The 27,928-nt window shown below is 43.6% G+C and overlaps 1 protein-coding gene across 3 annotated transcripts in view; it reads right to left on the minus strand.

The window, feature by feature from the left end:
• Positions 1 to 481: 481 nt before the first annotated feature.
• irf3 (interferon regulatory factor 3) overlaps positions 482 to 27,928 on the minus strand; it is a 42,815-nt gene continuing 15,368 nt past the window's right edge. For 2 of the 3 annotated variants that reach the window (XM_069909520.1, XM_069909518.1), the window contains exons 6-9: positions 27,602 to 27,829; positions 23,298 to 23,666; positions 19,253 to 19,374; positions 482 to 4,916 (exon numbers count right to left, since the gene is read on the minus strand). In XM_069909520.1, the coding sequence (XP_069765621.1) occupies positions 4,764 to 4,916; positions 19,253 to 19,374; positions 23,298 to 23,666; positions 27,602 to 27,829 (872 nt within the window). In that variant the 3' untranslated portion in view covers positions 482 to 4,763. The remainder of the gene's footprint in view (positions 4,917 to 19,252; positions 19,375 to 23,297; positions 23,667 to 27,601; positions 27,830 to 27,928) is intronic. The other variant, XM_069909519.1, reaches the window with a different exon arrangement.

A 27,928-nucleotide genomic window follows, 5' to 3' on the forward strand; every position in this document is an offset into this window, starting at 1 on the left:
TGTTGAGAACGGAGTTGCCGTCTCTGGCTGCAGCTGATAACTGAAGACTTGGACCCAGCTCCGTTTAGCATCTTCCCGACCAGGAGCAAAGATCTCAGGGCTTTCTTTTACTGTTATTGTAATCAAACCAGCGCCAACAGAGCATCAGAGCCCCACACGGGCAAGTCAGGGGATGAATTTTTTTTCCATTTGTGATATTGTGTTGGCACTGAACAAAAATTTGGTTTTTCGATCTTTTTGGTTTTCGGATCTTCGGATACGGGGTACTCGACCTGTCAAAGGGCTGCATGTGGCTTGCCAGCCACGGTTTGGCCACCTTGGCCTATGGGATACTTGACTGAGGAATGGAAAATAAGTACTGGAATGTATAAAGTTTGGCTACAGTTGAGAGCCAGATTCAATGTCTAGTTGAAGAATCAGGTTCCTTATACACGACACGTCTCTCAATTGAAAGCAGATGGGTGAGAGCATTACCAAAAAGTACAAATAAAAGTTTTAATGCAGATTTTTTGATACAAAATGACAAAAGATACACATGACAAAATCGCCAAATTTAAGGCAACAAACAAATTTACTGAGATCCTTTTGAATGTTCAGAGGCAATGGGTGAGAGTTGGTCAGTTGACTGCCTTCTGCACAGCCTCTCAGCAATGGGCAAAGCATTACAGAAACATTGCAGATAAACTCACACAACTAAAACTTCAGTTAAGGCACTCTGGTTCATTTGGTCTAGTGCAGTGGTTCTCTACCTTTTCCTTTCCACTCGCATCCCACTTTAAGTAATCCCTACGCCATCGGTGCTCTGTGATTAGTAAGCGATTGCTTAAGGTGGGATGTGAGTGGGAAGGGAGGGTTGAGAATCACTGCTCTAGGCCCGATTGTTCCTGAAATATTTAGCTTGAGAAAAATTGTCATTGGTCCACTTCCTTCGGAGTTCTGAAACCGTGCACATAACAAGTCAATGAGGGATGATTAAAACAGTGGTTTGCAAACTTCTTCCCACCTACATCCCACCTTAAGCAATCCCTTGCTAATCACAGAGCACCGATGGCATAGGGCAGGGGTGGCCAAACTTCAGATGTTTGAGAGCTGCAACAATCACACCATTGCAAGCCATGCCCACTAAAACAACCGGCTTGTGCGATTCCATTCTCAACCAACATATCTCTGCGAGCCGCACATTATATGTCAAAGAACCACTTGTGGCTCTTGAGGCGCAGTTTGGCCACCCCTGGCATAGGAAATACTTAGGAAGTGGGATGTGAGTGGAAAGGAAAAAGGATTGAGAACCACTGGTCTAGTTACTCTGCAGGACAAAGAGCCAAGCTTGGGGATGGGTTGCAGAGGTGTTATTCAGCACAGCTGTCAAACACCGACGGCTTCTCTCCAATCCAGTAAAAAAAAGCATGCAGAAATGCATCTGGAGGAATTCAGCAGGCCTTGTGGCGTCCACAGGAGGTAAAGATATCCAGCACCTTATCGACCCACCTGCAGCAAGAATCCCGCACCACCCCAGCCTTCACCAGTCGCCAAATGTCCTTCCGCATTGAGTGGTGGACTCTCCACCAGAAGGGAGGAGTTCGACGTTGATGAACAGCGATGGGTGTTGGGCATCTCTCCTGGTCCACCGAAGGGAGCAGTTCACCTCCTCTCAAGCGAGATGGGACAAGGAAGTACAGTAGAAGTCCGAAAATCTGGACTGGTCACGGAGGGGAACAAGCTGTCTTTGTGCCGTTGAGTGCTCGTCTTCAGGCTCCTGTACCTTTTACCCCACCCCCATGGTAGCAGAGTGAGGAAGGCATGGCCTGGTGTCCTTGAAGAGAGAGGGGCTGCTTTCTTGAAATGCCAACTCTCAGAGAAAATTTTTTAAAATGTGCATCTGTGGTGTTCTCACGTGCATGCATGCACACAGAAGTCAGCCAAATTTTAAAAGTTTGAGCATTTTCGGATTCTCGGGCGGCCAGGATTTACGGCATCCAGGTTTTTGGACTTCTACTGTGATGGACCATTGTGGGAAGAGGCCTTTCAGCCCAGTGAGTAAATGCCAACCACTTGCTCTGTTTGCTCCCAATTGACAGTCTCCTGCTCCCGTCGACGGGAACATGATGTAGCTGGTCTCCGTACCATCTCGCGAAAGTGCAGAGGAACTGGCTTCGTGAGACAACCCACTGGGCTCAGACGGCCATTTTGGAGATCAATTGGACTGGAGAAACGTAGAAAAGAGACTTCACAACAGTGGCCATTTAGTTTTTCATAACAGCATTGCAAACTTCCTGAACCCTGACTGGAAACATCAACTGTTTCTCCATCCACAGACATTGCTTGGCCCTTCATCTCAACAATTTTTCTTACCTCCATTGTATAGGACGATTCTCGAAACGTAACTTATAATCTGGATCACTCTATAGACCGGATCTGAACATCTTTCCTTAATGGCGCAGTCTCAACACCGCTGCCATCCTCCTGCTGGCTCTGATACGATCTAGCACGTGGCCCGTTACTTATTTGGGAAGTCTCAGCTTGTCACTGCGGGGGTCCATCCACCTGGTCCGACTGTTGCCGGCACTGTACAGGCTTAAAACGGCCTGTTACAGGAGACGACAGCGGTTTATCTTAAAATAGCCAAATAAAATTGAAACATTTTACATGGTAATTTATTATTAAAATATCACATTTGCTGTAAGTGCCAGATTTTGGGGGGAGGGGGTTTGTCTTATGCAAAGGGTATTGATCAAAGCCAACATTTTAGGTGAAAATTCTGGGGTCGTGAGTCGTCCTATACAGCGGCTATTATTTCCCAATTTATTTTCTTTAATAAGAAAGATTGCACAAAAATTCCTAACCTTGCCCATGTGGGTTCGCCACCCTCCGCACGGTCACCGGCCGAGATACCGGGGAAAAACGCACAGTAAACGCTGGAGGAACTCAGCCGGTCTCGCATAGGAGGTATATTACCGACCTGAGACTTTGGTGCAGGTTGTACCTCTCTAATCTGGTGCTCTGTGGTTCGCCAAGTCCCCCTTGGCCAGACCACAGACGTTTTGAATCTACCGCCATTAGTTTGTGGATCTGCCACCAGGGCGGCGCTGTTAGCAGCATCAAGGAGCCAAAATCTATCTCCACTTCAGCCGTGTGTTTCAGTGATACAGTTCTGTTCACTCCTTACATTCACCTGTATTTTAGCTAAAAGACAGAGGTGCAGAAGACAGTGCTAGTGGTAATAAGGGTAAATCATTATCTATGCTTGAAAAGGTGGAGTTACTGGGGAAAAAAGTTAGATAAAGGGACGTGACAGAGTATATAGAAATGTTTTTTGGAGATAAATTGGGAAAATTTTGTTAGAGTAGGCCACATACAAACACTTTAAAACAGATCTTATTTGAAATACTGGAGCTCTGCTAATGCTAGACATATAGGGTCCACAGCTTTTGCAAGAACTTTGGAGAGTGCTCAAGAGACTTGACTAATAGACTGTTGTTTACAAAGAGGCTACAGATGAAAGAGTTTGTCGGAGCTGCTTCTCTCTGGAGCTGTTGTAAGAGGGTTGTGTGGTTTTGCAAACAAAGAGAGTCAAACGGGCTTTTTCTGTGTGTCAGAGAGACACACAGAGATCACTTCTACGGTGTTACAGAAGTACCTGGGACTGGAACAGGATAAGGTGGCAAGCTTGTGGAAAACCTCATTTTGGAAGATGGCTTGCCAAAGCCCTTGTGGTTCATGCAAGAGGAAAGGACTGGCTGTCCAATGTTTCACTTGGAATAAAAGATACAAAAAGGAACTCTGTGGTTACCTGAAAGAAAGAGGTTATCATCTGGAGAACCCTGACGGGGCAAGTTTTTTTCAGCAAGACACTGAAGTGGCTGATTAAAAAGGAACAAGAAATCTTTCTCTGAAAACCAACAAGAACCTTCCTGAGCAGTAACCATTTACCTTTCAAACACCAAAGCTTGGTAAACTTTAAAAATGTTAAATTCTGTCCACAGTATAAGAATTGCCTGCAACCAGTGAACTTGGAGGAATGAAAAGTGAAATTAGACTGTAAACCAAATTACTTTTCTGAACTTATACACACGTGCACACACACACACACACACACACACACACACACACACACACACACACATTACATACATATGCACTTGGAATTAGAAGGGGCTTAAGTTAGGTTAGTTAAGTTAAGTTAAAGTGTAATTCTGTTTTAATGTTTAAAGATAATTAAAAGCAACTTTTGTTTAAGTAACCATTTGTCTTGGTGAATATCTATTGCTGCTGGGTTTATGGGTCCTCTGGCCTCGTAACAGACTTCTGTAAAGACTTTGTGCAAGTACTGTGATCGTCAACTGTGTATGATATAAAGAAATAAAAGAAGATCTTTTGAGTTTTTTTTGCTGAAAATGAAAGCCAGAAAAGTTTAAAGTTTCAGAAAACTTTGAAAGGTGCTAGGAGTACAGAATTAGACAGTGCATTGATGAAGTGGGTTTAAGCGTGACATAATAAAGGTGTCAGCATTTCTGGGGAGATGCTTATCGAGCAGGTCAAAGTTTTTCGTACACGGGTCAATTTCTGTTTTCCGCCATTTTCTGTCGTCTGGCAATGGCCAGGCCCCAACTTTGCCGGATGAAAGAGGTACAACCTGTAGTGTATCTTTACCTCGTGTGGATGCTGTGAGACAGGCTGAGTTCCTCCAGCGTTTACCGTGGGTTTTTTTTGTTAACTGCAATCACGGTGTCTGCAGACTTTCACTCCAGAGAGGCAGTGCCCACCTAGTTGATGTCCATGTACTCCTCCAGTATGGATAAGAGGCTGGTGGTGGAAAGGTGGTCAGAGATCTGGAGGTTCATTTCGTCACTCTTCAGAGACGAGACTCCATTTCCAAGGGCTAACTCGTGCAACAGTCTGAAGCATACTGGAGTCACCTGAAAAAGGCAGGAAGGTTCCGTCAGCGCAGAAACTGGGGCTTCATGTGTTCAGCAACTAATGGCCACTGATTTACAAAGCACTTCTTCCCGATTCCCAAACACCTCATGTCCATTCACATACCTTCCAGTCTATGCACCTCCAAGCAAAGGTAGAACCAGAACACTACAGCACAGAAATAGGCCCTTCAGCCCATCTAGTCTGTGCCAAACTATTATTTTGCCTAGTCCCACTGGCCCATACCCCTTCCCATTCATGTACCTGTCTAATGCCAAAATTAGTGGTCGCATTCACCACATCAGCTGGCAACTCGTTCCGCACTTTCATACTTGGAAGATAAATTTCAGGGCTAACAAGCCCAGGATCTAATTCAAAGGCTCAAAATTAAAATTAGTACGGTTGGAAGAAGTCATGTGACTCCAACGAAAAGGTTACATGACCCTATCGAACAAGTCATGTGACCCTAGAAAGAAGTCATATGACCCGATCGAAGACATCCTGTGACCTGAATGGGAGCTGGCCAGTTTACCCTCCTCCAGTTGTGTGCCTTTAGACATGGCCATGCAGGATGGCTCCAGGCCATGCAGCATGGCTCCAGCCCATGAGCTCGTGTCGCCTAATTGACCTCAGTACATTTTGAACAGTGGAAGGAAACCAGAGTCCCCAGAGGAAACCCACACAGACACGGGGAGAACGTACAAACTCCTTACAGACAGTGCGGGATTTGAACCCCGACCATTGGCGCCATAACAGCGTTACAAGCTTCGAATGCCCCAAGGGCTTATGACATGAAGGCGATTGCACAGCTTTCTGCACCGAGAGCCTCCAACATTTCCTGCTTTGATCTCCCCACGTTATCCCCATGTGTTTACCCAGCATTCCTGTCATTCCAGTGGAGCCACATCCTGTGGGAATTGGTTCTAAATGGCTTCTCCTGAGTTCCCTAATTAATGGCCATCTTGTACTTCTTGACTAATTTATGTCTTTCCCTTGAGGGGATGCATTTTCACTTTGCCTGCTCTATCAACCCTCACAGTTTGTGCCCAGATTAGAGAATCACAGGCTACCCTGCTTTTCCGCATGGAGTCGGCTAGTGGTTCTCAACCTTTCTCTTTCCACTCTCACATCACCTTAAGTTCTTTTTCTTTGGCTTGGCTTCGCGGACGAAGATTTATGGAGGGGGTAAAAAGTCCACGTCAGCTGCAGGCTCGTTTGTGGCTGACAAGTCCGATGCGGGACAGGCAGACACGATTGCAGCGGTTGCAAGGGAAAATTGGTTGGTTGGGGTTGGGTGTTGGGTAATCCCTTACTAACCACACAAGATGCCACAGGTGCTCTGTGGTTAGTAAGAGATTACTTAAAATGGTATGTGAGTGGAAAGGAAAAGGTTGAGAACCACTGGCCTAAGTTTCACCTTTAACTCTTCTAACAGGTCCTTTTCTCCTGGGATTCAGTTCAAGACCAGGTTCAAGTTCATTATTAGTTAAAGAACACACAATGCTGGAGAAGCCCAGCAGGTCAAACCGTACCCTTTAAGTAACAAAGGTAAAAATACAGAACTGACGTTCCGGGCTTGTGCTCTTCATCAAGGTGTGGGAGAATGCTGGCAGGTGGCCAAAGAAAAAGGGTGGTGGCGGTTTGGCAAAGGTGGATGAGGGGAGGGAGGGGGCAGTAGCAAAGAGAGGGAGGAGGGATGGCCGGGTAGGTAAGGAGGAAGGGGAAGGGGAGCAAATTTAGCAGAAAGCAGAGAAGTCAATGTTCATCCCATCCAGCTGGATGGGGTCCAGATGGAAGATAAGATGTTGTTCCTCCAGCCTACAGGTGGTCAGGGTGGGATAGTATATAAGGCCATGGACAGACATGTGAGTGTGGGAGTGTGACCAGGAATTGAAATAGTTGGGCACTGCGAGGTTGCTGTGGTTGGGGATGGAGAGGAGGTGCTCAGTGAAGCGATCTGACCATATTCAACCATATGAAACAACATGACCGTGGTGCACACACGTGATAATCACATTTATATGTAAAGATATATAATAAATATATATTTAAATACAGTAAAAACCCCTGGTATCTGTCACCTAAGGGGATTGATATATGCCAGATAAGTGTATTTTCCGCTTGCTTGAAACCTACTCTTACAATATCTAATACTAACTAATATACCTGCATTAAGAATAAACAGTTTATAAAAAGACAAAATATACTTTGCACTTGTACTAAATAAAATTCACTTGCATGAATATATAAACCTTAAAGCATTTTACTTTATTTTCAGTCACATTCTTTGAAAACATTTAACCATCGCTGCATCTGCAGGTTCCTCCCCCTCTACTGAGACGCCCAACAGACAAGCAATAACATTACAGATAATTACCCCCTCCCACCCCCTCCAACCACCAAGTTTACAGATAGAGCCTCTGACTGCGGCAACTCTTACTAACCAAGGATAAGGAGACGCTTTAAGAGAGTCGCCCCAACATTGAGCGGCTTCATCTTGGGCGACACCATTGCTGTTTCACACAACTTTATTCAAGCAGTTGCTACGAGCAAAGCACGACTGAAGTTGTCTTGAATATTTGCTCCCATCTTCACCAAAGGTTTATGTGTTACTTCAAAGAACATTTACTTTTACAATTTTAAACGTGTATTTCTTACCTATAATTTAATTCTTATTTAGTTTAACTTTTTAAAATTTATTTTCCTTGATTTTATTGCCAGATCCTTGAATTACAAATACCAGGGGTTTTATTGTATATCTGAATAATTTACTTGGTTCCAGGATCAATCTCACAGCCTGTGGGAAGAAGCCATCCCCCAGCCTGACCGTCCTGATTTTGACGTACCTCCTTCCTGATGGTCGTGGGTCTAGGATTCTACATGCTGGATAGATATTGGTCCTCAATAATTCTTACTGAATTTAAGCAATGTTCCCCGGTATTCAGGAATGGAAAGCACTCCTTCATCACTCCAAAGCTATAGAAAAATAGGTGCAGGAGTAGGCCATTTGGCCCTTCAAGCCTACACTGCCATTCAATATGATCATGGCTGATGAGTATCCAGTTCCTGCCTTCTCCCCCTACCCCCTGATGCTCCTAGCCCCAAGGGCCAAATCTAACCTACTCTTAAATATTGACAAGGAACCAGCCTCAACTACTTCCTATGGCAAAGAATTCCACAGATCCACCACCTTAGTCCTAAAAAACTTCCCCCTTATCCTTAAACTGTGACCCCTGGTTCTGTTTTCTTTCCCCCAGCATTGGAAACAACCTACCTGCATCTAGTCTGTCCAATCCCTTTAAGAATTTTCTATAAGATCCCCCCTCGATCTTCTAAATTCCAGAGAATACAAGCCTAGTCTATCCAACCTTTCTTCATATGCAAGTCCTTCCATCAGTCTGTGCCAAGATGACTGATAAACAGAAGAACCTGGAAAGGTGAAATAAAAACTGAAAATGGTGGAAACACTCAGGTTGGGTTGTAATTGTGGAGAGGGTAAATCAGAGTTAGTGTTTCAGGTCCGAGAACCTTCATTAAACGTTAAATGTCGCTGCAAGAACAGCATGAAGGAGGAGTCACGTGATGGAGTAGTGGCCGGTCGGGGAACTCCAGCCCTCTCCAGAAAAGTAAAAAAAAATAGAGAAAAACCAAAGGCACAAACATAAAAACCAAAACAAAATGAAAGTAAAAGTGTGGAGAAAATGGCAGCGAAAAAAGAAAAACCAAAAACAACGGGAAGAAGAGAAGGAAAGACGTCGGAAGAAGAAGGTGAAGGCCTTACCTGTCTGAGGAGGCCCGCCGTGGAGAGAGAAGCCCACTCCCTGAGGTCAGTCGAAGCCCTGAACTCGGGACTACAAAAATGACTCACGGAGCCAAACAAAAGTGCACAACCGCGCAAGACAAAAATAACACTGACGGGAGGGGGGACCAGCTGAGGAGTCGATCTCCACAGCTGAAACTGACAGCCACAACAAAGCAGCAAGAGGAAAACATAGAAAATAACGAGAACAAGAAAGAAGAGAGAAAAATAAGAAATCAAAGAAACAGCAGATGACCAACCCAGAGGAAGAAGACCAACACCAAGTCACTTCTAATAAAAATAAGAAGACCAAAAATACCCAACAAAATAAAACAAACAACCCAACAAGAAAACCAGAAGAGACAGAGGTAAAGGACACAGATCCTGGAGTGGACTCAGAAGAAGAGGAGGGAGAACACAGAGAAATGGAAGATGAAGGGAAGGGCAAGTACATGGATATATATATTTTTAAAGAATATATGGAAACAGTAAAAGAATGGCAGTCACAAGAATTCAGTGAAATAAAAAGAAGAATAAAAAGTATAGAAGAAAAAAGGAATAGATTAGAGATGATCATGACAGATATAGGAAAAAGAGTAGACAAGGTGGAAGAACGAGAAACAGCCATAGAAATGGAAGTAGATGACTTAAAAAAGAAATTAGAATCTGATAAAAAAAGTTAAAGAAACACAGGAGCTGTTAGCTCAGAAGATAGATATAATGGAAAATTATAATAGAAGAAACAATATAAAGATAGTGGGCCTTAAGGAAGATGAAGAAGGCAAAAATATGAAAGAATTTATAAAAGAATGGATCCCCATGGTCCTAGGAAGACCAGAATTACAGGAAGAAATGGAAATAGAAAGGGCACACAGATCATTAGCCCCTAAACCACAACCACAACAAAAACCAAGATCCATTCTAGTAAAATTCCTAAGATATACAACAAGAGAAAATATATTGGAGAAGGCAATGAAGAAAATAAGAGAAGACAAAAAAACCACTGGAATACAAGGGTCAATTTTTTTTTCTATCCAGATATAAGTTTTGAACTCCTGAAGAAGAGGAAGGAGTTTAACGCAGCAAAAACGATCCTATGGAAAAAAGGTTATAAATTTATGCTAAAATACCCAGCAGTACTTAAAATAGTTATTCCAGGGCAGCAAAATAGACTATTCTTGGATCCAGAAGAAGCACGAAAATTTGCAGAACAACTACAAAACAGACAGAGAGATGAAGAGATGTAACAAGAACAAAAATGACAACAAACTATATGTATGTGTGTATGTAGGTATAGATATATATGTATTTTTGTGTATGTATCTAAGAAGGGAAAGAAAGGGAAGAAAGGAAGTAAGGAGGGAATTAAGAGAGTGACCTTTGTTATATATGAAGATTAAAATCTTTTCTGGGGGGGGCTGGGTGGGGAAGAATTACAGTCACTGCGAAATCAGTTGACGCTTGCGAGTGAATTCGCAAATCCAAAGGGAGAGGGGAGATGTGGTTGCCCGACAAGGAACAAAGGGCAACTCAGGAAGGGGAGGTGCTATTGGGGTTAAAGGAATTTTAGATATGAGAATAGTGGGAATATTTTATGTTTTAGAAATGTTGTCTTATAATGTGTTCAAAAAAAGAAAGCAGAAATGGATAAGAAGGGAAGGTGGTGATGAGGAAACGGAAAGGAAAGATAAACAAAGTATGAAATGGCTATGTTAAACTATATGACTTTAAATATTAATGGAATACATAACCAAATCAAAAGGAAGAAACTGTTAAATTTACTGAAAAAAGAAAAAATTGATATAGCATTCGTACAAGAAACACATCTAACTGAAGTGGAACACAAGAAATTAAAGAGAGATTGGATGGGACATGTAACAGCAGCATTATATAATTCAAAAGCCAGAGGAGTAGCTATATTAATCAATAAAAATGTACCAATCAAAATAGAAGAGGAAATAATAGATCCAGCAGGGAGATATGTAATGATAAAATGTCAGATATATTCAGAATTTTGGAATTTACTCAATGTATACTCACCTAATGAAGAAGATCAAAAAATTATGCAAGATATCTTTTTGAAGATAGCAGACACGCAAGGGAACATACTAATAGGAGGGGATTTTAACCTTAATTTGGATTCAAACATGGATAAAACTGGAAAAAAAACTAACAGAAAGAACAAAGTAACCAAATTTATAATTAAATCGATGCAAGAAATGCAACTTTTGGATATATGGAGGAAACAACACCCAAAGGAAAAGGAATATTCATATTATTCAGGCAGACATAAAACATATTCAAGGATAGACCTATTCCTGTTATCAGCCCACATTCAAGGGAGAGTTAGGAAAACAGAATATAAAGCTAGACTATTATCGGACCACTCACCCCTGTTATTGGCAATAGAGCTAGAGGACATCCCTCCAAGAATGTATAGATGGAGATTAAACTCCATGCTACTTAAAAGACAGGATTTTAGAGAATTCGTTGAATGACAAATTAAAATGTACTTTGAAATAAATACGGAATCAGTGAAAGATAAGTTTATACTATGGGTCGCAATGAAAGCATTCATCAGAGGGCAAATAATAAGTTATGTAACGAAGATGAAGAAGGACTACAATCGGGAAACAGAACAGTTGGAAATGGAAATAACAAATATAGAAAAAGAATTAGCAATAAAGGAAGATACAACTAAAAGAAGAGAATTGGCAGATTAAAAAATAAAATATGAAACACTACAAACATATAACGTGGAGAAGAACATAATGAAGACAAAACAGAAATACTATGAACTAGGGGAAAAAACGCACAAAATTCTAGCATGGCAGCTTAAGACAGAACAAGCTAAAAGAATGGTATTGGCATTAAGGAAAAAGGACAAGCAAATTACATATAATCCAACGGAGATCAATGAAAACTTCAGGGAATTCTACGAGCAACTATATCAAACTGAAAATGAAGGGAAAGAAGACAAAATAGATGAATTTCTAACTAAAATTGAACTACTGAAATTACAAACAGAGGAGCAAAATAAATTAATAAAACCATTTGAAATAGAAGAATTACAGGAGATTAAAAAAGCTACCGAACAATAAAACACCAGGAGAGGATGGACTCCCAATAGAATTCTATAAAACATTTAAAGACTTATTAATTCCTCCCCTCCTGGAAGTAATCAACCAGATTGATAAACCACAAAGCTTACCAGAGTCATGCAAAACAGCAATAATTATAGTAATACCAAAGGCAGGGAAAGACCCACTTGCACCAGCGTCATATAGACCAATATCTTTACTTAACACAGATTATAAGATAATAGCTAAACTATTAGCAAACAGATTAGCCAACTATGTAACAAAAATAGTAAATCTAGACCAAACTGGATTTATTAAAAAAAGACAAACAACAGACAATATCTGTAAATTTATTAACTTAATTCATGCAGTAGAAGGAAATAAAACTCCAACAGTAGCGGTGGCCTTAGACGCAGAGAAGGCCTTTGACAGAGTAGAATGGAATTATTTATTCAAAGTACTACAAAAATTCAGATTACCAGAGAAATATATTAATTGGATTAAAGCATTATATAAGGGGCCATTGGCGAAAGTGACAGTAAATGGATATATATCAAAACAATTTAACTTAAGCAGATCAACAAGGCAGGGATGTCCATTATCTCCCTCACTGTTTGTGATAGCTATAGAACCACTAGCAGAACTGATAAGAACAGAAAATAAAATAAAAGGGATAAAAATAAAAGAGAAGGAATATAAAATCAGTCTATTTGCAGATGACGTTATAATATACTTAACAGAACCAGAAATATCAATAAAAGAATTACGTAGGAAATTGAAGGAATATGGAGAAGTGTCGGGGTACAAGATCAACGCAAATAAAAGTGAAGCAATGCCAATGAATAATGCGGATTTCTCAAAATTTAAGAAAGAATCGCCATTTAGATGGCAAGCACAAGCAATGCGATACCTAAGTATACAGATAAATAAAAACCTCGGCCATCTATATAAACTCAATTACCATCCATTAATGAAAAAATTACAAGATGACTTAGAGCATTGGAAAGACTTACCACTAACACTGATAGGAAGGACAAACTGTATTAAAATGAACATTTTCCCAAGGATACAATACCTATTTCAGTCATTACCAATACGCCTAACAGAGAAATTCTTCAAGGAGTTAAAGAAAATAATAAGGAAATTTTTATTGAAAGGGGGGAAACCGAGGATAGCACTAGATAAATTAACAGAATGGTAAAAACAAGGAGGCTTACAACTACCAAACTTTAAAAATTATTATAGAGCCGCACAATTAAGATACCTATCAGATTTTTATTAAACAAGGGAAAAACCAGATTGGACCAGATTAGAACTAGATAAAATAGGGGAGAAGATACCTGAACATATACTATATAAATGGGATGAAAAATTGGTACAACGTAGGAATTCACCGGTATTGCATCATCTGCTCAACATTTGGGAGAAGATTCATGTAGAAAGGAATAAAACAAATTACCAACTACCAAAACTAATACTGACGCAAAATCAGCTAATCCCTTTTACAATAGATAACCTTTCCTTTAGAGAATGGGAGAGAAAAGGGATCAAAAGAATAGAAAATTGTTTTTCGGGAAATAAATTATTATCCTTTGAACAAATGAAGGATAAATATAATATAACTCACGATACAATGTTTGCATACTACCAACTGAAAACCTACTTGAAGGACAAATTGGGAAACAGTCTGAGGTTACCAGAAGGAAGCAATTTTGAATATGTGATTACAGACACAATGATAATCAAAAAATTTGTAACAAACATGTACATCAAACTGCAAGAAAAGGAGAACGAGGAAACTAATGGTAAAACTAAACAAAAATGGGAACAAGATCTAAACATAAAGATAAAGAAGGAAACATGAGAGAAGCTATGCTCTGGAACTATGAGGAATACAATAAATACGAGGTTACGTATGATACAATATAATTGGTTACACAGACTATACGCCACACCTCAAAAGTTAAATAAATGGGACCCAACAGTATCAGACAGATGTTTTCGCTGTAAAAAGGAAATGGGAACAACAATTCATGCAATTTGGACATGTGAGAAAGTGAAAAAATTTTGGGAAGATCTAAACCAGATATTAAATAAAATCACAAAAAGCAATATACCAAAAAACCCAGAGATCTTCCTCCTAAGTAACATAAGAAACAAAGAATTTGGAATTGATTTGGATGGAGCACAAAAAAGATTTGTTATGATAGCCCTAGCTGTAGCAAAAAAATGTATTATGTCAACCCTGGAAATTAGAAGACAACTTGAGAATACAACAATGGTATATAGAAATGAATAAATGTATTCCATTAGAAAAAATAACATATAATTTAAGAAATAACATCACAATATTCGAACAAATATGGGAGCCATACATGAATTACAATAGAGAAATCCTACCATGGACTTCCACCACCTAAAATGACAGAAGGAGAAGACAACGAAAAGAACTGACTCAGTAAAATTTCTTGTTTATTTTTATTAAGTGACAACATTGTTTAACGGGTTTAATGTATCTTATAGATTGAACTTCAAATAAATGGGAAAGGGAGTGAGGGAGGGAGGGAAGGGAGGGGGGGTAAGGGGGAGAAAACGACACTGTATATATTTAAGAAGAAAAATGTCTGTATGTATCTTGGTCAATATGGTTTATAGTGTGAAAAAAAATTAAAAAAAGAACAGCATGAAGATGGGCTATGAAAAAGACTGAATGTTAATGCTCTTGTCCTGCTGGCTCACTCAGCTCATTGAGGTTACGATGCAAGTGTGTAGCTGCTACGTAACTAGAATTAAACCAACGTGTAGACAGTCAACACACTGCGGTCATTCCTCAGGGAAGAGGTCTCGTCGACGTTCTGAGGTAGAAATTCCTTCTCCTTCCAAAAAATGTGGCTTCCCCTCTGCCACCATCAACTCAACCCTCACCCACACCTCCTCCATTTCCCGCTCATCTGCCCTGGCCCCCTTTGCCCCCAGATGCCACATAATCAGGATTCCCCTTGTCCTCACCAACCAGCCCACCAGCACATTATTCTGCGAAATTTCCGACACCGGCATGATCCCACCACCAGACACATCTTCCCCTCTCGGCCTTCTCCCTCCATGACCTCCATGACAATCATCCATTCCCACCAATCACCGCCTTGGGACCTGCCCCTGCGACCGCAAGAGATGCTCCCTTGCACCCCATACCTCCTCCCTCACCCCCATTCGGGGCCCCAAACAGTCCTTCCAAGGGAAATGACATTCCACTTTGTGAATCTGTGGGAGTCATCGACTGCAGCCGTTGCTCTCCCATTGTGGTCTTCCCTACATCAGAGAGACTGGATTCTGGCTGGGAGATCGCATCGGTGAGCACTTTCGCTCTGTCTGCATCAGCGACAGGGAGCTCCCAGTGGCCATCCATCTCAATTCTACATCCACTCCCACACTCACGTCTGTCCATGGCCTCATGCACTGTCCCACTGAGGCCATCCGTAAATTGGATTTCTCTTCTGGGCTCTCCACAAACAGACAGCATTAACATCAACTTCTCTGGTTTCCGCTAACATACTCTCTGTTCTCCCTCCCTCCCCATTCCCTCTATCTTCTTTCCTCCAGCTCTCCACCCCCTTCCCTCTCCATTCACAGAGCCATCCCCTCTGGTGTGCCCTCCCTCCCTTATCCACCTATTACCTCCTACCAGTGGGTCTGTGCTCCTCTCCCAAACCATTTAGTTCAGGTGCCTGCTTACATTTTTCTCATACCTTGATGAAGGGCTCAAACCCGAAACGTTGATTGTGCACCTTTATCTTTGCTATATAAAGTGCACTGTGTGACCTGCTGAGTTTCTCCAACATCGTGCTTTTGCCAGAAATACCTTACAGGTTGAAACCCTCTGGTCCAGTGCTCTCGGGACATAATTGTGCCAGATGACAAACATCTGAACCACCAGAACTGCCCCCAGTCTTCGCACTCTGATCAGGAGAACTGTTCTTTATAACCAGACGCACCTCAGGTTGCAAGAACCATCCGCAACCTTGGGCAGAAGAGCCGTCTGCTAAGGTTGCAAAAATTACTCTGGTTGGTTAATTTGCACAGATCTTAATTATCGATCTGAATTAGAACGAGCTGAAACCTGTAACTGCAGATTCAAAACATTCTGGACCATGGAAGATGCCGGAACTGTAACGCCAGACAACAAAGATTTTGCTTCCTGACACTTTTGGGTATATTTTAAGGACTTTGGGCTGCTGATCACAAAAATCACCTTAAAATTTTCCTATTAGCATCGGTTTTGAGATACAAACAATTTTTGTGATTTCCTGTCAGATTTTAAATCTATTTCAGCCATTAAGTCCAACATGTCATTGAAAATGTATTTTCTGCATTCGGATTTGGACTTACTCCCTGCTAATCCTGGTGCCGTCAGTGACAAACATGGTGAAAGGTTTAACCAGAACATTGCAACCATGAAAAAGCGGTATCAGGGCAACTGGAATCCATTAGTGCTGGCCGAATGTTGTTGGACACTGACACAAGAGGCATCAGATGCTGAGTACAAATGAAAATCAGCCACAAAATATTTTTAGGTCAGTTGAACGAGCGCAACGTGACAGCGTCATTATGCGATTAAACACGGTAAATTCAAGAGAAGTTAATTTAATGTTTCTCCAACTTCCTACGTGAATCAGTCATAATCCCCAGTTTCTTTCCAGGATGCAAACTTTTTGAAAAAAAATTTGTTGTCCGGTGTAATTGGAGAAAAGTTAATCCACGAAAAGCCTGACATTGTAAATACTCCACAGGTCAGACAACATCCGTGGAAATGAACAGAGTCCACGATTCAGATCAATGAGCCGTCATCAGAAAGGTTTGATAGGTTTCCTCCGGGTTTCAAAGCTGAAACAGGTCTGACCAGTTCCACCGTTGTGTGAATTGGGATGTGGGAGCTGCACACAAGCCAGCCCTTTATTGTCCCGGTGGGCTATGTCCGTAGAACCCTAGTGCTACCCATTTCAATTCCCCACCCGTTTTCCCATGTCTAATGTCTGTCTAGGGTCTCATCCACCGCCAGACTGAGACCACCTGCAATTTGGTTGAACAACACCTCGTCTTTCGTCTGGGCCACCCTGCAACTGGATGGCATTAACATTGACCTTTTTCCATTAAACACCACCCCTTCTTCTTCCCCCCCCCCACCCCCATTACCTTTCCCCATCTCTCTAATCCCTTTTATTCTGCAAAGCCGCGGTATTCCCGTAGACGTGGCACATCTTAGGAAGCCGGCTTGCATGTTCATGCAAGAGCCATGAAAAGCCAGCTCCACGAGTCCTTTCACACTGCAAGCCGGCTTCCCGAAGCAAAAAACATGTATCGCAGCAGCGTCGGAACCAAGTGCGATGTAAAACAAAAACGCCCTGAAGCGTCTTTGCTGTGCACTCGCATTGGAAGGTGGAACAACGTGTGTGTTTGATAGCCTTGTACATCCTGTGCAGTCTTAGAACTCAATCAAAGCTTCTGAGTGTCGTAACCGAAATTATTAAGTTGGTACATGCTAAAGATGTCATCAGCCCTTCCCATTTCCACCTGGCGACCCTTTTATATAGGTCCCACCGCTGAGATTACCCCCCCGCCCCCCACCTTGGGGGATTGAAGACGGGAAAGTCTGGACCACCCAATCCACTTTTGATTTTTTTTTACTCGCAGCGCTCGAATGTTGGATAAAACCCGGCTCTACAGGTCTGTATAAAAGGGGCTTCTTTCCCTTTTCCCTCTATCTCCTTTCACGGAGCCAAAATCAATCCTCACATTTCCTCTTATCACATCCTTTGGCTGTTGGTCTGGACTCTCTCCCCATCCCATTCTTAATTTGGGTGCCCGTCTGCTCTTTGATGAAGGGCTCAGGCCCGAAATGTCGGTAATATATCTTTACCTCCTATGGACGCTGCAAGACCAGCTGAGTTCCTCCAGCGTTTCGGTGCATTTTTTACCACAATCAAAGGGCCTGCAGCCTTTCGTGTTTTGCTCCGTAGAACATTACAGCACAGAAACACGTCATTTGGCCCTTCTACTCTGTGCTAAACTACTCTTCTGCCTCATCCCACTGCACCCAGTCCATACCCCTCCATACCTCTCCCATGTCCTCCCATATACTTGTGTAATACTCGATACCATGTAAAAGTTGACACTCCTATTTTTTTGGCCCCGGCTGCCCCCTCCCTCAGAACACCTGATGTCCCAAATGCAGAATTACCCACCAGGCCCGGCTGTTCGCCTGCCCATCCGAGCTCCCATCGCCCCATACGACACAGGTATATTACCACGGTCAAAAGTAGTATGGTGTGTAATAGTCAACCCCCTAAAACTGGACCACAAAATTTGACTATTACATGCTGTCTATACCCCTCATAATCTCAGGAGGAAGCTGAGAGTCGCCCATGCAGCTGTGGGCCTAGTATGAAACGGAGACCAGACCTGGAAAGGAAGCACTTTTCCTTGTGAAGAGCATTCACAAACCAGGTGAGCATTTATTTCAACCAAACCGTTTCACTGACACTAGATTTTCATTTGCACGATTTAATGACTTGAGTCTAAATTTCCCTGATGCCACAGTGGCATTCCAAATCCAATTTTCTAGCCCATAGCAAGGCAAATAAACTGCTGGGCTACTGGCATGCAGTGTGGATTGTGGAGGGTCATGTGACCTCTCAGTCTAGAGGCTGGTGGGAATGTGGATTGCAGAGGGCTGTCTGGAGCCTAGTCGGAAGTCATCTCACCTGCCCATCACAGTCATGCCCTGTCCATAGGTCAGTGCACACTTGCCTCATCGATACCTAGGCCAGACTCTCCATCCAACGGCACTGTAAAACCCATCTGCCTCTTTTCTTCTAGGATGAACCCGAGATTCACTCCAGGTTGGGAGCCGTGGGCGATGCTGGAGAGTCGTTGGTAAGGTTGCGCAGACAAGGGGTTGGGAGCTGTAGCACTGTGTGTCCAGAAATTAGCCCCTAATTTCATTTAAATAAGAAACATGCCTGCTAGAGATATCAAGGGGTGGCAGGTATCATATCTTGTAACTTGATTGTAAAGCTTTGTATCTTTTAATATATTATTGTAGGACTAGACAAAAAAATGGTTCGGCACCGACTAGAAGGGCTGAAGAGGCCTGTTTCTGTGCTGTAATGTTCAATGGTGTGTATATTTTGTGTGTGTGTCTGTGTGTTTATGTGTGTGTGAGTGTTTATTTTGTGTGCATGTGTGTTTGTGTTTTGTGTTTGCTTTTGTGTGTGTGTGTATTTGTGGTTTGTGTTTTGTGTGTGTGTTTTGTGTGTGTGTCTCTCTCTTTTATCCCTGTTGCAACCCCCTTACACATGTAAATTTAAAAAAAATAATTGTTCAACCAGCCTGTGTTCTGATTCATTGTCCATGCGACCTGTTGAACCAACTTTTACTCATGCAACACCACACTTTGACTTACCTGAACCATTATCATCTTTTTGTTCCAGGGTTTGCCATTAGGATCCGGCCAAAGCTCTCCAAAGCATAGCCATATCGAGAACTGTGGAGAGCCACTATGGGAGTTCAGAAAGGCATACAGTTCTGCAAAGTGAAAACAGAATCTCTTTTATTCAGTTCTGGCTGTGAGGGTAAAGAACCTCTCCCTAGCAGTCCCACTGAAGAACTTGTCAACCCCCTTCTTAAACATCTGCATTCTGGGAGGTGGGCATGCTCCCAGTGTGGAATTTACACCCAGCAATGGTGGCACTGACAGAGCTGCGGTAATGGTAGTGCTGCTGTTGGTGTGGACACGTGGGAAAACACAGACACGTTTCTCCCCCTGTGGGGTCCGACTGCCAACTGCAGTCGGCTCCCTACAAGCTTTAAACCAACTGTTAAATCCGCCAGTGGTTTTTTTTAAAATCCTGCGACTATGAGCCCAAGACCCGGTGTCTACATTCGGAAGCGGCCATGAGGGGTTCCAGACTCCAGGGGAGGTGGGGGACTGGCACAGGGCACCAGAAAAGGGGGAGACCACACCCTAGTAGGGAAGGAGAAGCAGGAAGTGACCACGGCGACGGACCAGAGAGGGTGTCTGAGGCTGAGGAAGACATAGGCGGCAGGCAGTTGGTGGCTCAAGGCGAGGAACCCACACCAGCGATCGAAGGACTCGCACCAGGTTATAGGATAGACTGCCCGAGACTGGCTGAAGGAGTACCAGGTATCGGAACTGAGAAGCGAAAGGGTGCCAGAGATTTGGATCTAGAGCACAGGTTGCCGATGATTTGGACTGAAGGGGGCTGCGGGGACACTGAAGGCAAATCCACGGACTCTGTGGCAGACTCTCTTTTCTTTCACTTTCTCTGCCTCAGGTAATTTGTGCTGATGGAGAATCTTTGTCTGCCTTATGGTGGACCAGTGGGTTTCAAACATTTTCTTCCCACTCACAGACCACCTTAAGTAATCCCTATGCCATCGGTGCTCTGTGATTAGTAAGGAATTGCTTGAGGTGGTACGCAAATGGGAAGGGAAGGTGGAGAACCACTGCTCTTCGATCCAATTGTTACTGAAATATTTTGCTTGAGAAAAATTGCCCATTTCCTTTGGAGATCTGAAACCCTGCACATAACGAGTCAATGAGGGTCGATTAAAACAGTGGTTTTCAAACTTTTTCTTTCCACCCACATCCCACCTTAAGCAATCCGTTACTGATCACAGAGCACCTTCGGCAGAGGGGTATGTGAGTTTGAAAACTACCACTGCTGTAGACTAAAGGAAATTTCATGTAAGATTACATTTTTTGTTCTATTACATGACAATCTTGAATCTTAGTTGTGCTGTTGGAATAATTGCAGATGGCACATGCAGCAGAGGGAGGGAGCACATGATGGCAGATGGGACCCCAATCAATAGGGCAGACTTGTGCAAGATGGTCTAGAATTGTTTGAGAGCTGTTGAAAAGCTGCCCTCTTTCAGCTAAGCGAGCAATGTTCACCACGCAGCTGGCTGGTGCCCTGATAGTGAAGCTACTTCATCAAAGGCCTGAGAAGGTCTAGCTTAAAAACAAAGGGGGGGGCAGGCTTTTTTTTACAAGCACAGTACCAGGCCCTCGCCACCCAATTAATCCACCGCAACCTTAGGATGGCACGGTCAGCCTAGCAGGTAGCGCAACGCTGTAACAGCGCCAGAGACCAGGGGGGTTCGAATCTGTCTGTGGGGAGTTTGTACGTTCTCCCCGTACCTCTGAGGGATTCCTCTGGGTGGAGTGGCACAGCTGGAGGGGGGGAGAGCGACCGCTCCCCCTGAGCACAGTCTTCAAAAGTGGCGTCTCTTTCCAACATTTTTTAGTTCCCTTGAGCGAAAATTATAGGAAGGATATCAATAAGGTCGAGAGAGTGCAGAGAAGATTTACTAAAATGTTTCCAGGATTGTAGTATCTGGAGTACAGAGGAAGATTGAGTAGACTGGGTCTTTATTCATTGGAGCATACAAAGTTGAGGGGGGATTTGATAGAGGTATTTAAAATTACGAGGGGGATAGACAGAGTGGATGTGAATAGGCTCTTCCCCTTGAGGGTAGGTGAAATTGGAACGAGGGGTCAAAAGTTAAGGGTTAGGGGGCAAAACTTTATAAGTAACATGAGAGGAAGCATCTTCACTCAGAGAGGGGTGGCTGAGTGGAATGACCTTCTGGAAGAGGTGGTTGCAGCAGGGTCAATTTTTGTCATTTAAGAGGAGGTTGGATGAGTACATGGATGCGAGGGGGTTGGAGGGTTACAGCCAGGGAGCAGGTAGGTGGGGTTAGAGGAGTTCACTTAAATTGGTGCGGACTAAAAGGGCCGATATGGTCTGTTTCCGGACTGTCATTGTTATAAAAGTCAAACCTCTTTTTTTTTAATTGTTTTTTTTTACTTTATCGCATGGCCTTGGAAGAACCTTCTGGATTCATTCATTACTCTATTCGACCAACCTCCCGACGTTTTTTGAACTGTGTGCTCAGTCTCCTGTGAGGAGCCACTGGCCACTGGCATCTGGGCAACCAAAATAAACCATCACTTCATTTCTGATGCTGGATAATCCTGTGGATCTTTTTCATGTCATAAGTCACATCCCCAGATATTCGTAAGTTTCATACATAAGGACACTTATTACTGAAACATGAAATTAATGAAGGTAGAATATAATTATGTACTTTATAGCTAGGTAATGAGCGTGTGATTACAAGCCAAAACCCGTATCCTGGCCAATGCACTTGTATAATGAATTTAAATTATTTGATATGCGTTGTGGCACTTTTTTTATGTGCTCGCTCCCCCTAACTTTATAACCTGGCTACACCCCTGACCGGATGCTCCCACCCTTCAAAAATGTACCAGGTTTGTAGGTCAATTGGGTGAAAATGGGCTCATGGGCTGGGAGGGCCTGTCACCGTGCTATATGTCAAATTTTTTTAAAGCCCTGTACGTTTTGAAGGGTGGGAAGAAACCAGAGCCCCCCCAGGGAAAACCCACACAGGCATGGGGAGAATGTAACAAACTCCTTACAGACAGCGCCGGAGTCGAACCCCAGTCACTGGCGCAGTAACAGCGTTGAGCTAACCGCTGAACACAGTCAATGCATCCAAAAGCCCTTCCCGCCTCACAATGCTCAGCCAACTGGCACGAGGCAGTTCAACGTCAGCTGCTGGCAGTTCCAAGGCGTAACCTGGGAAAGTCGGCCATTAGTGTGACATCTGCAATGTGACCTTTGATCCCGAGATGGCTCAGGCGATGTGACTCGAGTGTAATCTGCACCCAGGCAGGGTTAACAGAGGTAGGGTTTTTCCCTTTGGAGCGAAGAAGGATGAGAGGAGACAATAGAGGTCTAAAGCTTCTGAGAGGCATAGATAAGGTGGACAACCTACACCGGGGTGGCCAACCGTTAGATTTTTAATTTTGACATACGGCATAATAACAGGCCATTTTGGCCCACGAGTACTTACCGGGGTAGAGGTTAATTGTGGGGCATGGACTTGTAGGCTGAAATGGCCTGCTACCGTACTGTATGTCTATGGCCACCCCTGCACCAACACATTTTTCCCAGGGTGGGAGTAGTAAACACCAGAGGACATCCGTACAAAGTGAAGGGAGGAAAGTTTAGGGGATGTTGAGTATGAACTCACACAATTAAGACTCAAAGACGTGATGTCTCATCCTTTAGACTAAGATGGCTTACTCATCTTTTAGACTAAGATGGCTACTGACACACAGGGTGACATTATGACTCAGAGGGCGGACTTATACCCAACAGGGGAGACATCTCTGTTTTTTACATAGAGTTGTGGGTGCCTGGAATTCATTGCCAGGGGAGATGGTGGAGGCTGAAACATTAGGGGTGTTTAAGAGACTCTTAAACAGGCACATGGATGGAAGAAAAATAGAGGTAGGAATGGTTTTGTTTAATTTTTGTTAGGAATATATAGATTGGCACAACATTGAGGGCCAAAAGGCCTGTACTGTGCTGTCGTGTTCTATGTTCTACACCCACCTTTGTTAAACTCCGCCAAGCCATAGAGGACTGTGAAACTCTTGTTGGAAACTTCCTGTGGTTTGGTGCTGGTGGGGGTTTGCTCCAATGACCAGAAGACCTTGCACCGGCCATACCGCTGGGCAGAGATGAGGTTGTTCTGCACCTCCAGCGCCAGGCCTTGGTCAACGCGCTCCAGCAGCTGGTTGGTATACTTGATCTGCTGGTGGTCGATCAGTGGCGTGGAATCTGTGCCGGGAAACCAGACGTCCTGCAGGTAGGGGAAGGCCGACTGTGAGCTGTAGGAAAGGCGCAGGCCGTTGGTGTTCCCCACGACCTCCTCCCGTATCTTTCGGCCCCGATAGTAGATTGAGACCTCAAACTCTGTCGCTGCAGAGGCACAAGAGAAATGGTCAGAGGTCGATGTACAGGATCAGATTGATTGTCAAAGTTTATGACATCACATACAACCCTGAGATTGTTTTTCCTGTGGGTGAGGCAGAATTACCACTTATTGGTAGTTCAAGCAAACTGCTCTCAACATACACATTAAACAAATAAAAAAATGTGCAATACCAGAGAGAAAATAAATCTATAAAGTGCACAAGTAAGGGTCCTTAAATGGGTCCCTGATTGAGTTTGTGGTTGAGGAGACTGATGGTGGAGGGGGAGCAGCTGTTCCTGAACCTGGTGGTGCGAGTCTGTGGCACCGAGACCTCTTTCCTGATGGCAGCAGCGAGAACAGAGCGGGTCCTGGGCGGTGAGGGTCTTTGATGATTGCTGCCGTTTTTCGACAGCAACATTCCCTGTAGGTGTTCACAATGGTGGGGAGGGAGGGGCTTTTGCCTGTGATGTCTTGGGCTGTGTCCTCTACCTTTACACTCAGGAATATTGGTGTCCCCACACCAGACCATGATGCAACCGGTCAGCACACTTTCCACCACACCTCTGTGGCAATTATATGTGCTGCAAGAGTGGCAGAGATCCCTTCGTATCCCCCCAACATTGACCTCTTTCACCCCGCACCCAGCATCCTTGCAGGAGTATCAGAGCCAGCACCGCCAGGCTGAGGAACAGTGAGAAGGCTGAACGACCAAATGAACTGATCACACTAACCATGCGAGACTCTCATATTCATGAAACAATGTTTATTTGTATACACGGATAAGTATAGTTTGTCTGTGTGTTTTATGTCAGGTTGTGTGTCTGCGTGTTTTGCACCAAGGACCAGAGAACGCTGTTTCATCAGGTACTTGTGCAATCAGATGACAATAAACAAGCTGTACATTAATGTCTCTTCCCAAACTCTAACAAAGTATTTCTTTCCAAATCTAGGACAGGAACCTTATGCAGCCCCAATTATTTCATATTTAAGAATACACATTTCTTTCCAGAAGTGAAACACGAAACTCTGCAGTCACCGTAGTTAAAGTTTAAAAAAAGACGCTGGAGAAACCCAACAGGTCAAACAGTGTCCTTTACGGAACCGACATTTCAGGCTTGAGCCCCTTCATCAAGGTTTGAGCAAAATGTAGGCAATGGAATGGTGGGGGATGGGGTGGGGGGGGAGGGGTCAGGGGGAGGAGCACAGTCCCACAGGCAGAAGGTAATAGGTGGATAAGGGAGAGAGGCACAAGGGGGGGGGGGGGGGGCGAGTGGCTCTGTCAATGGGCAGGGAAAGGGGTGGAAAGCTAGAGGGAAGAAGACAGAGGGATGGGGATGGGAGGGAGTATGGGGAGTGGGCTAGGAGAAGTCAATATATTACCTCCTGCCTGTGGGTCTGTGCTCCTCCCCATGCCCCTCCATCATTTTGTTCGGGCTCCTGCCTACATTTTGCTCATTCCTTGATGAAGGGGCTCATGCCCGAAATGTTGGTGATGTATCTTATTTTGTTCCAGAGAGTAAGCCTACTCTCACTTCATTTTGTTTGACAGAATAAAGCTTGGACTAAGTTATACACAAGGAATATATAACCCTAACATTGGGGGAAATACTTCACACGGAGTGGTGGGAGCGTGGAGCGAGTTGCCAACTGAAGTGGTTAACATTTAAGAAAGATTTGGACAGGTACATGGACGGGAGAGGTATGGAGGGAGGGATATGGTCTGGGTGTAGGTCTGTGGAACTAGGTAGAATAATAGTTGGGCACCGACACGATGGGCCAAAGAGCCTGTGTGTGTGCAGGAGTGTTCTACTACTGTGAAAACATCATTATCATCATGGCCCATCCCTTCGCAAGCAAAGATGAACACGTGCCTTGTGAAAAAAGCAGTCTGGAAACCCAGTTATAAATGCAATCATTATCAGGTTTATTGCATACTCCACTCCAAAAATTCAATCAGGCCCCTCAGGGCTTGTTACCCCCAATGCACAGTGCAAACAAATACCCATGGAGATCCCTGTGTAATCCTGGAGGGCAAGTGTTCCATACTGAACATTCTGAGTCCTGAAAATTCTATTATCAAGCTCTGGTGGCTGTGATGCAAGAAAGAGAGGGAGAGAAAGACAAAAAGAAAGAGAGGAAGAGAAAAATAGAAAGAGAAACAGAAAGACAGACAAAGGGAGGTGGAAAGAGAGAGAGAGGGCGAGAGAAAGCGAGAGAGTTTCTGCATTGCAAACCCCAATCACATTAGATGACTTCCATCTTCTAGTCTGAAGGGTAACCATGAACTTCTGAGATGTCTGAAACTCACCATAGCACCAGGTTTCACCTGCACACACTTCAGCCTTCAGATCTCACTCCAGGGAACACACTCTTTTCTATCCATATTCAGAACAGAACAATTTTCTGTAACGTTAATTTGTTCGTTTTCTCTCTCCACAAACACTGATGGAAGTGATCTCCAATGGCAGATGAGGTCTGCATTTCATAGCTTTATACAGAGAAGTTTGGGCGACTGCCTACATTTTGCTCATGCTTTGATGAAGAATTCAAGCCCAAAACATTTTTATCTTTGCTATAAGAACATAAGAAATCGGAACAGGAGTCGGCCATCTGGCCCATCGAGCCTGTTCCGTCATTCAATAAGATTATGGCTGATCTGATCATTGACTTAACTACACATACCTTTTCCCCATATCCCTTAATTCCTTTATGTAAAAATCTATCTAACTGAGCCTTAAATATGTTTAATTAAATCGCCTCACTATTTGAAATGCTGAGTTTCTCCAGAATTATGTTTTTAATCCCAATAGAGATATTCCATTTATTCCATTTATCTTGTCCCTTCCTCTCTACAATTTGAAACAAACCCGTTCCTTTGAAAGTTAATTGCTCTCTCTCCACAGATGCTGGCTGAAGAGCTGAGTGTTTTTTAAAAATTTAGACATACAGCCATTTTGCCCCACAAGTGCGTGCTGCCCTATTTACACCTAATTAACGTATAACCCCTGGTATGTTTCCACTGGTGGAAGGAAACTAGATCCCCCGGGAGAAACCCCATGCAGACATGCGGAGAACATGCAAACTCCTTACAGACAGCGTGAGATTCGAAGACCAGTCCCGATAGCTAGCTCTGTAAAAGCGTTGTGCTAACCGCTACGCCAACCATGCCGCCCAACCATGCTTCCAGCATTTGCTGTTTAACATAGAACACTACAGCACAGTACAGGCCCTTTGGCCCTCGATGTGGTGCTGACCCATATATAACAAAACAAAACCCTTCCAACCTCGTAATCCTCTATTTTTCTTTCATCCATGTGCCTGTCTAAAAGTCTCTTAAATGCCCCTAATGTTTTAGCTTCCACCACCACCCCTAGCAAGGCATTCCAGGCACCCACCACTCACTGTGCAAAAAAAAAACACCCCTGAGATCTTCCCTATATTTTCTTCCCCTGGTGTTTGCTCCTCCCACCCTGGGAACAAAAAGCACTGGCTATCCAACCTATCTAGGCCTCTCAGAACCTTGTAGACTTCTATTGTCTCCTCTCATCCTTCTTCGCTCAGAGAGAGAAAAATCCCAGCTCTGCTAACGTTGCCACACAAGAATTATTTTCCAGTCCAGACAACATCGTGGTACATCTCCTTTGCACCCTCTCCATTAGCTTCCACATCCTTCCTATAATGAGGTGACCGGAACTGAGCACAATATTCTAAATGTGAAATAGAGATTCATGGAGTTGCAACATGACCTCTCGAATCTTGAACTCAATCCACCGACTAATGAAGCTCAGCATCACACAGGCTTCCCTAACTATCCCATCAACTCTCAATCAGCAGCTTTTCGGAGTTTACAGCTACCTGATCAACAAGGCTAGAGTCTGCAGCCAGTTCAGGATTAAAGCCCCCAGATAGATGGTCATGCAGGATGAAGACTGGAACTGACCGAGCATTCTGTCTGGAAACCATTCCTCCATCTGTGCTTTCAAGAGGGTTGTGCTTGAAATCATGATGTTGGGGTCTTCAAGCGGGGGTTGCAATGCCTGAGCACCCTTCACAGTCACATCGAGAACAGGCGCGGGGGTTGGATCGGTTGGAGGCAGAGCGTTGACTAGAGAACGACAGGGAATATTCACAGCCAGACCTCTTTCCAGTGGGCTTTGAATACTGTGTCCTAAAATAAAGAGAGGGAATGGGGGATTGACTTAATTTATTATTGTCACATACACAGAGATAGTGATTGTGTGCTTGAGCACCAGTTAGATTACACTTA

Source organism: Narcine bancroftii, chromosome 13 (assembly GCF_036971445.1).
Source record: "Narcine bancroftii isolate sNarBan1 chromosome 13, sNarBan1.hap1, whole genome shotgun sequence".
Taxonomy (NCBI): Eukaryota; Metazoa; Chordata; class Chondrichthyes; order Torpediniformes; family Narcinidae; genus Narcine; species Narcine bancroftii.